The sequence below is a fragment of the Sebastes umbrosus genome, chromosome 17 (assembly GCF_015220745.1).
Source record: "Sebastes umbrosus isolate fSebUmb1 chromosome 17, fSebUmb1.pri, whole genome shotgun sequence".
Classification (NCBI taxonomy): domain Eukaryota; kingdom Metazoa; phylum Chordata; class Actinopteri; order Perciformes; family Sebastidae; genus Sebastes; species Sebastes umbrosus.
Window position 1 is genome coordinate 127,501 of NC_051285.1, and position 16,984 is coordinate 144,484.

The window sequence follows — 16,984 nt, forward strand, 5'->3', positions numbered from 1 at the left end:
ATTTATATATTAATATGTTAACCTATAGTATGTGTTAATGAGCCGGTTATAGGTTTTAAACATTATTTATATATTAATATGTTAACATACAGTATGTGTTAATGAGCCGGTTATAGGTTTTAAACATTATTTATATATTAATATGTTAACATACAGTATGTGTTAATGAGCCGGTTATAGGTTTTAAACATTATTTATATATTAATATATTGTCATACAGTATGTGTTAACGAGCCAGTTATAGGTTTTAAACATTATTTATATATTAATATGTTAACATACATTATGTGTTAATGAGCCGGTTATAGGTTTTAAACATTATTCATATATTAATATGTTAACAAAAAGTATGTGTTAATGAGCTGGTTATAGGTTTTAAACATTATTTATATATTAATATGTTAACATACAGTATGTGTTAATGAGCCGGTTATAGGTTTTAAACATTATTTATATATTAATATGTTGTCATACAGTATGTGTTAACGAGCCGGTTATAGGTTTTAAACATTATTTATATATTAATATGTTAACATACATTATGTGTTAATGAGCTGGTTATAGGTTTTAAACATTATTCATATATTAATATGTTAACAAAAAGTATGTGTTAATGAGCTGGTTATAGGTTTTAAACATTATTTATATATTAATATGTTAACATACAGTATGTGTTAATGAGCCGGTTATAGGTTTTAAACATTATTTATATATTAATATGTTAACATAGATTATGTGTTGATGAGCCGGTTATAGGTTTTAAACATTATTTATATTTAAATATGTAAACATACAGTATGTGTTAATGAGCTGGTTATAGGTTTTAAACATTATTTATATGTTAACCTACAGTATGTGTTAATGAGCTGGTTATAGGTTTTAAACATTATTTATATATTAATATATTAACATACAGTATGTGTTAATGAGCTGGTTATAGGTTTTAAACATTATTTATATATTAATATATTAACATACAGTATGTGTTAATGAGCTGGTTATAGGTTTTAAACATTATTTATATATTAATATATTAACATACAGTATGTGTTAATGAGCTGGTTATAGGTTTTAAACATTATTTATATATTAATATGTTGTCATACAGTATTTTTTATAAATGAAATGTATCAGTGAATCTGTTTGTTGTGATTTATACTACTGTTAATATGTTTTTATGTATTGTTGTATGGATGTATTTCTTATTGTATATATGTGTGTGTATTGATGTGTTTTTGTGTACATTTTAACATGTTTATCTGTACATTCAGCGGGCCTCCTCGTCATGTCGTCTGCTCTGTAACCTGCTGAGACGTTTGTTGACTGAATCTCAGTCGGATGAATTCCAGGAGAGAAGATCTTGAGGGACTCAGCGAGGAGCAAGGACACGAAAACAAAGAGAGAGGACGAGTTCTTAACAAGTCACAAAACTCTGCAGGATGAAGCCCAGGAGGCCTGGAAAGGTCTGGAAAGGTCTGGAGGAGGTTTAACAGAGTTTGTGACAGTTTTCCATCAATCATTTGGTCGCTAAAGGTAGTAAAATAATTTGACTTAAAATGTATTGTTTGAAAGAAAATATTCACCATCGAAAATAATTTTATTTAAAAATGATTTAAAATGTTATTTGAGTGTAAAAATTGTTTTGGATAAATTTTCTGTTGATCAACTAATTGAATAATTGTTCATATATATCATCAATAATCTCTCAGATATTTTTAGTGTTAATAACATGAAGATCATACAAGATCAAATCTGTTCACATTAGTATTAATTTATTGATCTTCAAAATGTTTAGACTGAAGCTTTTCGAGAAGGAGAGAGAGAGAGAGAGAGAAAGAAAGAGAGAGAAGGAAAGAGGGAGAGGGAATGACGCTCACCCATTAACTGAAAAACAAATGATTGTTAAAGCCAAGAAAAACAGAGAGAAGGTCAGCTATGTTAGGGGGTCTCTCCACCACTAAACAGAGAAAGGACAGCAGAGAGAGACAGACAGACAAAAGACAGAGGACAGACAGAAACTTTTCTATTCCTCGTTAAAGTTTAGTCGTTTATATTTTCTGCTACTCCACACTTTGTCTCTCCAGCCGTCCATCCATCCAACAGTCTGACCACCTGTCAACCCGTCCGTCTTCTCGTCCAGCTGTCTGTCCACCTGTCCGTCTGTCTGGCCCTCCGGGCGTCCGTCAAACTGTAAGTGCATTTACAGAGAAAATCCTCTTTTCAATCTATTTTCATTGAGCTGCAGCTGCAGTAATCCTTTAAGAACTCTCACCAGACTCCATTCAAATATTTCACCTTTTTAGAGTTCACTATAAAACCACTGCTGCTGCTGCTGCTGCACTGCTGTCAACTTACAGTATGTATTATCATCAAGATACTACTAAAATACTATGATGTATTATCATCAAGATACTACTAAAATACTACAATGTATTATCATCAAGATACTACTAAAATACTACGATGTATTATCATCAAGATACTACTAAAATACTACAATGTATTATCATCAAGATACTACTAAAATACTATGATGTATTATCATCAAGATACTACTAAAATACTACAATGTATTATCATCAAGATACTACTAAAATACTACGATGTATATCATCAAGATACTACTAAAATACTACAATGTATATCATCAAGATACTACTAAAATACTACGATGTATTATCATCAAGATACTACTAAAATACTACGATGTATTATCATCAAGATACTACTAAAATACTACAATGTATTATCATCAAGATACTACTAAAATACTACGATGTATATCATCAAGATACTACTAAAATACTACAATGTATATCATCAAGATACTACTAAAATACTACGATGTATTATCATCAAGATACTACTAAAATACTACGATGTATATCATCAAGATACTACTAAAATACTACAATGTATATCATCAAGATACTACTAAAATACTACGATGTATTATCATCAAGATACTACTAAAATACTACAATGTATTATCATCAAGATACTACTAAAATACTACGATGTATTATCATCAAGATACTGCAAAAATACTATGATGTATTATCATTAGGATACTACAATAATACTACAGTGTTCTATCATTAGGTTACTACAAATATACCACCATGTATTATAATTAAGAAACTGCAAACATACTACGGTGTTTTATCAATACGATACTACTAAAATACTACGATGTATTATCATCAAGATACTACTAAAATACTACGAGGTATTATCATCAAGATACTACTAAAATACTACGATGTATTATCATCAAGATACTACTAAAATACTACAATGTATTATCATCAAGATACTACTAAAATACTACGATGTATATCATAAAGATACTACAAAAATACTAAAATGTATTATCATCAAGATACTACTAAAATACTACGATGTATATCATAAAGATACTACAAAAATACTACGATGTATTATCATCAAGATACTACTAAAATACTACGATGTATTATCATCAAGATACTACTAAAATACTACGATGTATATCATCAAGATACTACAAACATACTACGATGTATTATCATCAAGATACTACTAAAATACTACGATGTATTATCATCAAGATACTGCAAAAATACTATGATGTATTATCATTAGGATACTACAATAATACTACAGTGTTCTATCATTAGGTTACTACAAATATACCACCATGTATTATAATTAAGAAACTGCAAACATACTACGGTGTTTTATCAATACGATACTACTAAAATACTACGATGTATTATCATCAAGATACTACTAAAATACTACGATGTATCATCATAAAGATACTACAAAAATACTACGATGTATATCATCAAGATACTGCAAAAATACTACGATGTATTATCATTAGGATACTACAAAATTACTACGATGTATTATCATTAGGATACTACAATAATACTACAGTGTTTTATCATTAGGATACTACAATACTACTACTACAGTGTTTTATCATTAGGATACTACAATAATACTACAGTGTTATCATTAGGATACTACAATAATACTACAGTGTTTTATCATTAGGATACTACAATAATACTACAGCGTCTTATCATTAGGATACTACAATAATACTACAGTGTTATCATTAGGATACTACAATAATACTACAGTGTTTTATCATTAGGATACTACAATACTACTACAGTGTTTTATCATTAGGATACTACAATAATACTACAGTGTTTTATCATTAGCATACTATAATAATACTACAGTGTTATCATTAGGATACTACAATAATACTACAGTGTTTTATCATTAGGATACTACAATACTACTACTACAGTGTTTTATCATTAGGATACTACAATAATACTACAGTGTTATCATTAGGATACTACAATAATACTACAGTGTTTTATCATGAGGATAATACAATAATACTACAGTGTTTTATCATTAGGATACTACAATACTACTACTACAGTGTTTTATCATTAGGATACTACAATAATACTACAGTGTTATCATTAGGATACTACAATACTACTACTACAGTGTTATCATTAGGATACTACAATACTACTACAGTGTTTTATCATTAGGATACTACAATAATACTACAGTGTTTTATCATTAGCATACTATAATAATACTACAGTGTTATCATTAGGATACTACAATAATACTACAGTGTTTTATCATTAGGATACTACAATAATACTACTACAGTGTTTTATCATTAGGATACTACAATAATACTACTACAGTGTTTTATCATTAGCATACTACAATAATACTACAGTGTTATCATTAGCATACTACAATAATACTACAGTGTTTTATCATTAGCATACTACAATAATACTACAGTGTTATCATTAGCATACTACAATAATACTACAGTGTTTTATCATTAGCATACTACAATAATACTACAGTGTTATCATTAGCATACTACAATAATACTACAATGTTTTATCATTAGGATACTACAATAATACTAGTGTTTTATCATTAGCATACTACAATAATACTACAGTGTTTTATCATTAGCATACTACAATAATACTACAGTGTTTTATCATTAGCATACTACAATAATACTACAGTGTTATCATTAGCATACTACAATAATACTACAGTGTTTTATCATTAGCATACTACAATAATACTACAGTGTTTTATCATTAGCATACTACAATAATACTACAGTGTTATCATTAGCATACTACAATAATACTACAGTGTTTTATCATTAGCATACTACAATAATACTACAGTGTTTTATCATTAGCATACTACAATAATACTACAGTGTTTTATCATTAGCATACTACAATAATACTACAGTGTTTTATCATTAGCATACTACAATAATACTACAGTGTTTTATCATTAGCATACTACAATAATACTACAGTGTTATCATTAGCATACTACAATAATACTACAGTGTTTTATCATTAGCATACTACAATAATACTACAGTGTTTTATCATTAGCATACTACAATAATACTACAGTGTTTTATCATTAGCATACTACAATAATACTACAGTGTTTTATCATTAGCATACTACAATAATACTACAGTGTTTTATCATTAGCATACTACAATAATACTACAGTGTTATCATTAGCATACTACAATAATACTACAGTGTGTTATCATTAGCATACTACAATAATACTACAGTGTTTTATCATTAGCATACTACAATAATACTACAGTGTTTTATCATTAGCATACTACAATAATACTACAGTGTTATCATTAGCATACTACAATAATACTACAGTGTTTTATCATTAGCATACTACAATAATACTACAGTGTTTTATCATTAGCATACTACAATAATACTACAGTGTTTTATCATTAGCATACTACAATAATACTACAGTGTTATCATTAGGATACTACAATAATACTACAGTGTTTTATCATTAGCATACTACAATAATACTACAGTGTTTTATCATTAGCATACTATAATAATACTACAGTGTTATCATTAGGATACTACAATAATACTACAGTGTTTTATCATTAGCATACTACAATAATACTACAGTGTTTTATCATTAGCATACTACAATAATACTACAGTGTTTTATCATTAGCATACTACAATAATACTACAGTGTTTATCATTAGCATACTACAATAATACTACAGTGTTTTATCATTAGCATACTACAATAATACTACAGTGTTTTATCATTAGCATACTACAATAATACTACAGTGTTTTATCATTAGCATACTACAATAATACTACAGTGTTATCATTAGCATACTACAATAATACTACAGTGTTTTATCATTAGCATACTACAATAATACTACAGTGTTTTATCATTAGCATACTACAATAATACTACAGTGTTTTATCATTAGCATACTACAATAATACTACAGTGTTTTATCATTAGCATACTACAATAATACTACAGTGTTTTATCATTAGCATACTACAATAATACTACAGTGTTTTATCATTAGCATACTACAATAATACTACAGTGTTATCATTAGCATACTACAATAATACTACAGTGTGTTATCATTAGCATACTACAATAATACTACAGTGTTTTATCATTAGCATACTACAATAATACTACAGTGTTTTATCATTAGCATACTACAATAATACTACAGTGTTATCATTAGCATACTACAATAATACTACAGTGTTTTATCATTAGCATACTACAATAATACTACAGTGTTTTATCATTAGCATACTACAATAATACTACAGTGTTTTATCATTAGCATACTACAATAATACTACAGTGTTTATCATTAGGATACTACAATAATACTACAGTGTTTTATCATTAGCATACTACAATAATACTACAGTGTTTTATCATTAGCATACTACAATAATACTACAGTGTTTTATCATTAGCATACTACAATAATACTACAGTGTTTTATCATTAGCATACTACAATAATACTACAGTGTTTTATCATTAGCATACTACAATAATACTACAGTGTTTTATCATTAGCATACTACAATAATACTACAGTGTTATCATTAGCATACTACAATAATACTACAGTGTTATCATTAGCATACTACAATAATACTACAGTGTGTTATCATTAGCATACTACAATAATACTACAGTGTTTTATCATTAGCATACTACAATAATACTACAGTGTTATCATTAGCATACTACAATAATACTACAGTGTTTTATCATTAGCATACTACAATAATACTACAGTGTTTTATCATTAGCATACTACAATAATACTACAGTGTTTTATCATTAGCATACTACAATAATACTACAGTGTTTTATCATTAGCATACTACAATAATACTACAGTGTTATCATTAGGATACTACAATAATACTACAGTGTTTTATCATTAGCATACTACAATAATACTACAGTGTTTTATCATTAGCATACTACAATAATACTACAGTGTTTTATCATTAGCATACTACAATAATACTACAGTGTTTTATCATTAGGATACTACAATAATACTAGTGTTTTATCATTAGCATACTACAATAATACTACAGTGTTTTATCATTAGCATACTACAATAATACTACAGTGTTTTATCATTAGCATACTACAATAATACTACAGTGTTATCATTAGCATACTACAATAATACTACAGTGTTATCATTAGCATACTACAATAATACTACAGTGTTATCATTAGCATACTACAATAATACTACAGTGTTTTATCATTAGCATACTACAATAATACTACAGTGTTTTATCATTAGCATACTACAATAATACTACAGTGTTTTATCATTAGCATACTACAATAATACTACAGTGTTTTATCATTAGCATACTACAATAATACTACAGTGTTTTATCATTAGCATACTACAATAATACTACAGTGTTTTATCATTAGCATACTACAATAATACTACTACAGTGTTTTATCATTAGCATACTACAATAATACTACAGTGTTTTATCATTAGCATACTACAATAATACTACAGTGTTTTATAGTTCTGTAACAACATTTTTATTCATTTGTTTTGTTCTCAGGGTTGTTTCTGATGGAACTGAAGCTCAAATCCTGAAAACACAAGACAACAGTTCCTATTGTTGTTGTTATATTATTATTATTATTATTATTATTATTAATAAATTAATAATGATTAACACCTGTTTTTCGACTGTAAAAACATGACGAGGAACTAAAGAGTTCTGTTTTTGAAAATATTTGCAAAAATAGCCAAAAATATCAAAACATCATAGAAATAAAGAAGAAGAAGAAGAGAAGAAGAGAAGAAGAGAAGAAGAGAAGAAGAGATGGGCTTCGGTGAGCTGCTGGAGGAGGTGAGACACTTTACTGTAATCTGATTACTGCATCATGTAGTCTGAATACTGTATCTCATAATCTGATTGCTTGGTCATGTACTTCAGTATGTACTTCCTGTCGCCCCCCCCCCCCACCCTCCCTCTCTCCCGTTGCCGTGGTGAGGTGGGGGGGTTCGGCAGGTACCAGTGGCTCCATGTGGCTCTGATCAGTATTCCTGGTCTGATGATGGCGAGTCAGAACCTGCTGAACAACTTTGTCTCAGGAATCCCCGCCCACCACTGCAGCCTGCCGGCCAATCACAGCCTCTACAACCTGTCTCACTACCAGGTAACCTGTCTCACTACCAGGTCACCTGTCTCACTACCAGGTAACCTGTCTCACTACCAGGTCACCTGTCTCACTACCAGGTCACCTGTCTCACTACCAGGTAACCTGTCTCACTACCAGGTCACCTGTCTCACTACCAGGTCACCTGTCTCACTACCAGGTCACCTGTCTTCCTGATCAGATGAACTGATGAATCAATGGATGTGATTGGTTGTTGCAGGTGGATGAGAAGCAGCTTCTCAAAGCGTTCATTCCTCTGGACTCTTCAGGAACTAGACTGGACCGCTGCCGGAGGTAAACGTTCTTCTTCTGTGGTTTATTTCCTCTCCACGTTGCATCGTATATGTTGAATAAACTCCCTCTGACATCACTTCCTGTTTCACGTGTTGTTCAGGTATGTGGAACCTCAGTGGCAGCTGTTAGCCGCTAACAGCTCAGCTAACGTTAGCCAGATTCAGACGGAAGCATGTTTGGACGGATGGACGTTCGACAAATCAGAGTTCCTCGCCACCACCGTCTCCGAGGTAACGCCGAGAAACCTGCTCATGTAGTGAGGTCACTGAGGTCATAGTTGTGAGCAGGAGGTTCTAGTGGTATTTTAGAAGGTTGTAGGGATACTTTAGGAGGTTGTACTGATACTTTAGGAGGTTCTAGTGGTATTTTAGGAGGTTGTAGGGATACTTTAGGAGGTTGTACTGATACTTTAGGAGGTTGTACTGATACTTTAGGAGGTTCTAGTGGTATTTTAGGAGGTTGTAGGGATACTTTAGGAGGTTCTAGTGGTATTTTAGGAGGTTGTACTGATACTTTAGGAGGTTCTAGTGGTATTTTAGGAGGTTGTACTGATACTTTAGGAGGTTCTAGTGGTATTTTAGGAGGTTGTAGGGATACTTTAGGAGGTTCTAGTGATACTTTAGGAGGTTCTAGTGATACTTTAGGAGGTTGTACTGATACTTTAGGAGGTTCTAGTAGTATTTTAGGAGGTTGTAGGGATACTTTAGGAGGTTCTAGTGGTATTTTAGGAGGTTGTACTGATACTTTAGGAGGTTCTAGTGGTATTTTAGGAGGTTGTACTGATACTTTAGGAGGTTCTAGTGGTATTTTAGGAGGTTGTAGGGATACTTTAGGAGGTTCTAGTGGTATTTTAGGGGGTTGTACTGATACTTTAGGATGTTCTAGTGATACTTCAGGAGGTTCTAGTGGTATTTTAGGGGGTTGTACTGATACTTTAGGAGGTTCTAGTGGTATTTTAGGAGGTTGTAGGGATACTTTAGGAGGTTCTAGTGGTATTTTAGGGGGTTGTACTGATACTTTAGGATGTTCTAGTGATACTTCAGGAGGTTCTAGTGGTATTTTAGGGGGTTGTACTGATACTTTAGGATGTTCTAGTGATACTTCAGGAGGTTCTAGTGGTATTTTAGGGGGTTGTAGTGATACTTTAGGATGTTCTAGTGATACTTCAGGAGGTTCTAGTGGTATTTTAGGGGGTTGTAGTGATACTTTAGGATGTTCTAGTGATACTTTAGGAGGTTCTAGTGGTATTTTAGGAGGTTGTACTGATACTTTAGGAGGTTCTAGTGGTATTTTAGGAGGTTGTAGGGATACTTTAGGAGGTTCTAGTGATACTTTAGGAGGTTCTAGTGATACTTTAGGAGGTTGTACTGATACTTTAGGAGGTTCTAGTGGTATTTTAGGAGGTTGTACTGATACTTTAGGAGGTTCTAGTGGTATTTTAGGAGGTTGTACTGATACTTTAGGAGGTTCTAGTGGTATTTTAGGAGGTTGTAGGGATACTTTAGGAGGTTCTAGTGGTATTTTAGGGGGTTGTACTGATACTTTAGGATGTTCTAGTGATACTTCAGGAGGTTCTAGTGGTATTTTAGGGGGTTGTACTGATACTTTAGGAGGTTCTAGTGGTATTTTAGGAGGTTGTAGGGATACTTTAGGAGGTTCTAGTGGTATTTTAGGGGGTTGTACTGATACTTTAGGATGTTCTAGTGATACTTCAGGAGGTTCTAGTGGTATTTTAGGGGGTTGTAGTGATACTTTAGGATGTTCTAGTGATACTTCAGGAGGTTCTAGTGGTATTTTAGGGGGTTGTAGTGATACTTTAGGATGTTCTAGTGATACTTCAGGAGGTTCTAGTGGTATTTTAGGGGGTTGTAGTGATACTTTAGAAGGTTGTAGTGTTATTTTAGGACGTTGTACTGATACTTTAGGAAGTTGTAGTGATACTTTAGGAGGTTGTAGTGGTATTTTAGGAGCTTGTAGTGGTACTTTAGGAGGTTGTAGTGGTATTTTAGGAGGTTGTAGTGATACTTTAGGAGGTTGTACTTATACTTTAGAAGGTTGTAGTGGTATTTTAGGACGTTGTACTGATACTTTAGGAAGTTGTAGTGATACTTTAGGAGGTTGTAGTGGTATTGTAGGAGCTTGTAGTGATACTTTAGGAGGTTGTAGTGGTATTTTAGGAGGTTGTAATGGTATTTTAGGAGGGTGTAGTGATACTTTGGGAGGTTGTAGTGATACTTTAGGAGGTTGTAGTGATACTTTAGGAGGTTTTAGTGGTATTTTAGGAGGTTCTAGTGATACTTTAGGATGTTCTAGTGGTATTTTAGGAGGGTGTAGTGATACTTTGGGAGGTTGTAGTGATACTTTAGGAGGTTCTAGTGGTATTTTAGGAGGTTTAGTGATACTTTAGGGGGTTGTAGTGATACTTTAGGGGGTTGTAGTGATACTTTAGGAGGTTTAGTGATACTTTAGGAGGTTTAGTGATTCTTTAGGAGGTTTAGTGATACTTTAGGAGGTTTTAGTGGTATTTTAGGGGGTTGTAATGATTCTTTAGGAGGTTTAGTGATACTTTAGGAGGTTTTAGTGGTATTTTAGGAGGTTGTAGTGATACTTTAGGAGGTTCTGGTGATACTTTAGGAGGTTTTAGTGGTATTTTAGGGGGTTGTAATGATTCTTTAGGAGGTTTAGTGATACTTTAGGAGGTTGTAGTAACACTCTGAATCTGTGTTTTCTCAGTGGGACCTGGTGTGTTCTCTGCGTCCTCTGAAACAGATGATTCAGACCATCTATATGGGCGGAGTCTTAGCAGGAGCCATCATCTACGGCGGCCTGTCAGACAGGTGAACCTCACCTGTTCAAACTGTAAACATGTTATAATACAACATAGAAGCATTAAAGCTGTGAACCTGTGGAGGTTTGAACCAGCAGTGTCTGTCTGGTCTCTGTACCTGTGCACCTGTCGTAGGTGTGTAAGCAGACTCTTTCTCTGTGTACCTGTCTCTCTCTCTCTCAGGTTTGGGAGGCGGTCTGTCCTTATTTGGTCGTACCTGCAGCTCGGCATTGTGGGTTGTAGCTCCGCCCTCTCTCCTTCATACACCGCCTACTGCGTCTTTAGGTTTCTGAGTGGGATGGCGGTGTCCGGCATCATCCTGAACGGAGTCTCACTGAGTACCTGTCTACCTGTCTACCTGTCTGTCTGTCTGTTTGTCTGTCTGTTTGTCTACCTGTCTACCTGTCTGTCTGTCTGTCTGTCTGTCTGTCTGTCTGTCTGTCTGTCTGTCTGTCTACCTGTCTACCTGTCTGTCTGTCTGTCTGACTGTCTGTCTGTCTACCTGTCTGTCTGTCTGTCTGTCTGACTGTCTGTCTGTCTACCTGTCTGTCTGACTGTCTGTCTGTCTACCTGTCTGTCTGACTGTCTGTCTGTCTACCTGTCTACCTGTCTGTCTGTCTGTCTGTCTGTCTGTCTACCTATCTACCTGTCTACCTGTCTACCTGAGTACCTGTCTCTCTGTCTGTCTGTCTGTCTGTCTACCTGTCTACCTGTCTACCTGTCTCTCTGTCTGTCTGTCTGTCAACCTGTCTACCTGTCTCTCTGTCTGTCTGTCAACCTGTCTACCTGTCTGTCTGTCTGTCTGTCTGTCTGTCTATCTGTGTACCTGTCTACCTGTCTGTCTACCTGTTTGTCTTTTGGTCATGAACTGTTTATTGATTCTCTGTGGAAACTAACTGATGATGTGTCCTCAGAGGTTGATCAACCTGTCTGTCTACCTGTCTGTCTGTCCGTCTACCTGTCTATCTACCTGTCTCTGTACCTGTCTGTCTCCAGAGGTGGAGTGGATCCCGACCAAAGAGAGGACGTTAGTGGGCACCCTCACCTCCTTCTTCTTCACCTTTGGTCAGATGGTCCTGGCGGGGCTCGCCTATTGGCTGAGAGACTGGAGGAAGCTGCAGGTGGTCGTCTGCGCCCCCATGTTCCTCTTCTTCTCCTACAGCTGGTAGGTATCTATCTGCTCTCTGATTGGTCGGGTGGTTCTGATCTTTCTGCTCTCTGATTGGTTGGGTGGTTCTGATCTTTCTGCTCTCTGATTGGTCGGGTGGTTCTGATCTTTCTGCTCTCTGATTGGTCGGGTGGTTCTGATCTTTCTGCTCTCTGATTGGTCAGGTGGTTCTGATCTTTCTGCTCTCTGATTGGTCAGGTGGTTCTGATCTTTCTGCTCTGTGATTGGTCAGGTGGTTCTGATCTTTCTGCTCTCTGATTGGTCAGGTGGTTCTGATCTTTCTGCTCTCTGATTGGTCAGGTGGTTCTGATCTTTCTGCTCTCTGATTGGTCAGGTGGTACGCAGAGTCGGCTCGTTGGCTGGTTCTGAACCGGCGGTCTGAAGACGCGTTGAAGAGTCTTCACCGTGTCGCTCGAATCAACGGGAAACCAGAGATAAGCAACAAACTAACACTGGAGGTAACCTGTCTGTCCGACTACCTGTCTGTCTGACTACCTGTCTGTCTGTCACATGATATCCAATCAGAAGCTGAGATCAGTACCATGTGACCTGCAGGTTCTGCATTCTCACATGAACAAGGAGATCGAGGCGAGTCGTTCGACGCTCACGGCCTACGACCTGCTGAGGACCAGAGGGATGAGACGCATCTCCATCTGTCTGGTCGCCGTCTGGTCAGAACATACACCTGTCCTCTACCTGTCTTCACCTGTCCTCTACATGTCTGCACCTGTCTTCACCTGTCCTCTGCCTGTCCTCTACCTGTCTTCGCCTGTCCTCTACCTGTCTTCACCTTTCCTCTACCTGTCTTCACCTTTCCTCTACCTGTCTTCACCTGTCCTCTACCTGTCTTCACCTTTCCTCTACCTGTCTTCACCTGTCCTCTACCTGTCCTCTGCCTGTCCTCTACCTGTCTTCACCTGTCCTCTACATGTCTTCACCTGTCCTCTACCTGTCCTCTGCCTGTCCTCTACCTGTCTTCGCCTGTCCTCTACCTGTCTTCACCTTTCCTCTACCTGTCTTCACCTGTCCTCTACCTGTCCTCTACCTGTCTTCACCTGTCCTCTACCTGTCTTCACCTGTCCTCTGCCTGTCCTCTACCTGTCTTCACCTGTCCTCTACCTGTCTTCACCTGTCCTCTACGTGTCCTCTACCTGTCTTCTACGTGTCCTCTACCTGTCCTCTACCTGTCTTCACCTGTCCTCTACCTGTCCTCACCTGTCCTCTACCAGAGGCTACATACCTATATCTACCTGTCTACCTGTCTACCAGCAGTCTGTCTTCCTCTGCAGGTTCTCCACCAGTTTTGCATATTATGGTCTGGCGATGGACCTGCAGAAGTTCGGGGTGAGTCACAGCTTCCTGTACTCCTGATTCACCTGATTCACCTGATTCACCTGATTCACCTGATACCTCAGGTTCAGACCATGTGGGCTCAGAGGTAGAGACAGGAATGGTTACCGTGGTTACGATTTGTTAAAATGTCAGTAATATGGCGTGAAAATATCAGCCTGTAAGAATAGTTACATATTTACCACCCTACATGTTTACCTGTCTACCTGTCTACTTGTCTACCTGTCTACCTGCTTACTTGTTTACCTGTCTACCTGTCTACTTGTTTACCTGTCTACCTGGTTACCTGTCTACCTGCTTACCTGTCTACCTGTCTACTTGTTTACCTGTCTACCTGTTTACCTGTCTACCTGTCTACTTGTTTACTTGTCTACCTGTCTACTTGTTTACCTGTCTACCTGCTTACCTGTCTACCTGTCTACTTGTTTACCTGTCTACCAGTTTACCAGTTTACTACTTTACCTGTTTACCAGTTTACTTTTTTATCCTGTCTACCTGTCTACTTGTTTACCTGTCTACCTGTCTACCTGTCTCATGCTCAGGTTTTGTTCTACCTGGTTTAACCCCCTCCTGTCCTCCTATTGGCTGTTGGTTGTCCCAGGTGAGTATCTACCAGATGCAGATCATTTTTGGAGCCGTTGATTTTCCCGCCAAATTCTTGGCTCTGGGCATGCTGTCCTACCTGGGGAGGAGGGTCACTCAGGCCACCTGTCTCTTCCTGTCGGCCCTCGTCATCTTCGCCAACATCTTCATCCCCACAGGTAACAATAGTACACACTAATACACAATAGTACACACTAATACACAATAGTACACACTGATACACATTAGTACACACTAATACACAATAGTACACACTAATACACAATAGTACACACTAATACATGTTAATACACACTAATAAATGTTAATACACACGATTACCTTTCAGTTTACCATTTATTAATATATAATTAATAATACGCAGACATGCAGACCGCCAGGACGGTGATGGCGTGTCTCGGTAAAGGTTTCACCTCGGCCTCCTTCACCACCGTGTACCTGTACACCGGAGAGCTCTACCCAACCGTCATCAGGTGAGACACGCCGCCGTCCAGCACGTCTTCACTCGGACCTCCAGGTATTAACTCCCATCATCTGTTGTGTTGTCAGGCAGACGGGGATGGGCTTCGTGTCCACCATGGCGAGAGTCGGCAGCATGGCGGCCCCCGCCGTCCTCATCCTGGACGAGGTGACATCACTGATCCAAACCTCGTTAATCAATAATAATGATTCCTGTTTTTATACTCGTTCATTCACATAATCCATCACTCTCAAGAATAATGACATCAAACAAACTCAGCTGATTGAAGCTTTGTTGTTGCTAATGCTAATGCTAACAGTACTGATGGACTACATTTCCCAGGTGCTCCCTGCTCTGCCCAGCGTGGTGTACGGAGGGGCGGCAGTGTTGGCTTCCGGCTTTGCCTGCTTCCTGCCGGAGACGCTAGACGTGGAGCTGCCCGACACCATCGAAGACGTGGAGGAGAAATGGTGAGCTAACAGCTAACAGTTAGCTTCATTAGCAGCATTAGCTTCAGTGTTGAGCTAGCGATACTGCTGGACCTACGCCCGGGCCACACTGCCTACGCCCGGGCCACACTGCCTACGCCCGGGCCACACTGCCTACGCCCGGGCCACACTGCCTACGCCCGGGCCACACTGCCTACGTGAGCGTCGCACAACCGCTTCCTTTTTATTTTGGTGCCCAACTTAACGGGTTAGAGCGGCGATACCGCCACGCAGCCGGCGTTGAGCGGCGCGGCTCGGCTGCGTGGCGGTTGTTTTTCTTTCTGCCGCTGTTCACGCAGGCGGTGTGGCCCGGACGTTAGTCAATACGTAATCAATCAATAAATAAACATCAATAACTGAAAGCGGTCTGTTGTTGTGTGAAGGTCTGAATTATGCCCCGCCCCCAAACCGGAAGAGGGTGTGTCTTTAAAAGAGGGCGGGGTCTCAACTGAAGGCGTGGCTTTAAAAGAGCTGAAGGAAGAAGAAGGGATCGGACTCAACGCCCTCTGACCAATCAGACGGCTGGACTCAACATCGACCAATCAGACGGCTGGACTCAACATCGACCAATCAGACGGCTGGACTCAACATCGACCAATCAGACGGCTGGACTCAACATCGACCAATCAGACGGCTGGACTGAACATCGACCAATCAGACGGCTGGACTGAACATCGACCAATCAGACGGCTGGAGTCATTAATGACAAAATAAAGTTTCAGTGTAAAAGAGTTCTGTTCCAGAAAATGAATTTTACTGAGATAAAAAGATTTAAAGTTATTTAGAATGAGTGAAAATAAACAGACAGATGTTTGATTATAGATTATTGATTAGACCTGAGTGATATAATAGTGTTATAATGTCATTAATAATGATAAATCAATAATCAATAACAGTGTAACACGCTAATAAAACTGTGATTCATATCAGATTATTGTTATCGTCTTTGTTTATTATATATATGTATGTATATATATATATATACATACATATATATTCATATATATATAATTTATATATATATATACATATATATATAAATTATATATATATATATTTATATATATATATATATAATTTATATATAAATATATAAATATATACATATATATATAATTTATATATATATGTATATATATATTATATATATATATATATGTA

The 16,984-nt window shown here is 36.5% G+C and overlaps 1 protein-coding gene and 1 long non-coding RNA gene across 4 annotated transcripts; one reads left to right on the top strand and one right to left on the bottom strand.

Annotated features, from left to right (window-relative positions):
- Positions 1-1,938: 1,938 nt before the first annotated feature.
- Positions 1,939-16,752, top strand: oatx (organic anion transporter X). 3 transcript variants are annotated; one of them, XM_037749719.1, is made up of 17 exons: positions 1,943-2,190; positions 8,030-8,323; positions 8,469-8,633; positions 8,854-8,927; positions 9,028-9,157; positions 11,661-11,764; positions 11,938-12,092; positions 12,751-12,919; positions 13,257-13,380; positions 13,478-13,593; positions 14,212-14,266; positions 14,874-15,033; positions 15,240-15,348; positions 15,425-15,503; positions 15,678-15,805; positions 16,207-16,356; positions 16,413-16,752. In XM_037749719.1, exons 2-16 carry the CDS (start codon positions 8,297-8,299, stop codon positions 16,331-16,333), a joined length of 1,722 nt encoding a protein of 573 aa, XP_037605647.1. In that variant the 5' UTR covers positions 1,943-2,190; positions 8,030-8,296; the 3' UTR covers positions 16,334-16,356; positions 16,413-16,752. The 3 variants fall into 3 exon arrangements, with proteins under 3 accessions (XP_037605648.1, XP_037605647.1, XP_037605645.1); XM_037749720.1 differs by having other exon boundaries at positions 1,939-2,190; positions 15,429-15,503; positions 16,207-16,752; XM_037749717.1 differs by having other exon boundaries at positions 1,944-2,190; positions 16,207-16,752.
- Positions 8,795-14,128, bottom strand: LOC119476312. The gene is made up of 3 exons (XR_005203991.1): positions 14,096-14,128; positions 13,606-14,051; positions 8,795-8,806 (listed from the first exon to the last, which is right to left on the bottom strand). It is a non-coding gene; the product is annotated as an uncharacterized LOC119476312 (long non-coding RNA).
- Positions 16,753-16,984: the final 232 nt, after the last annotated feature.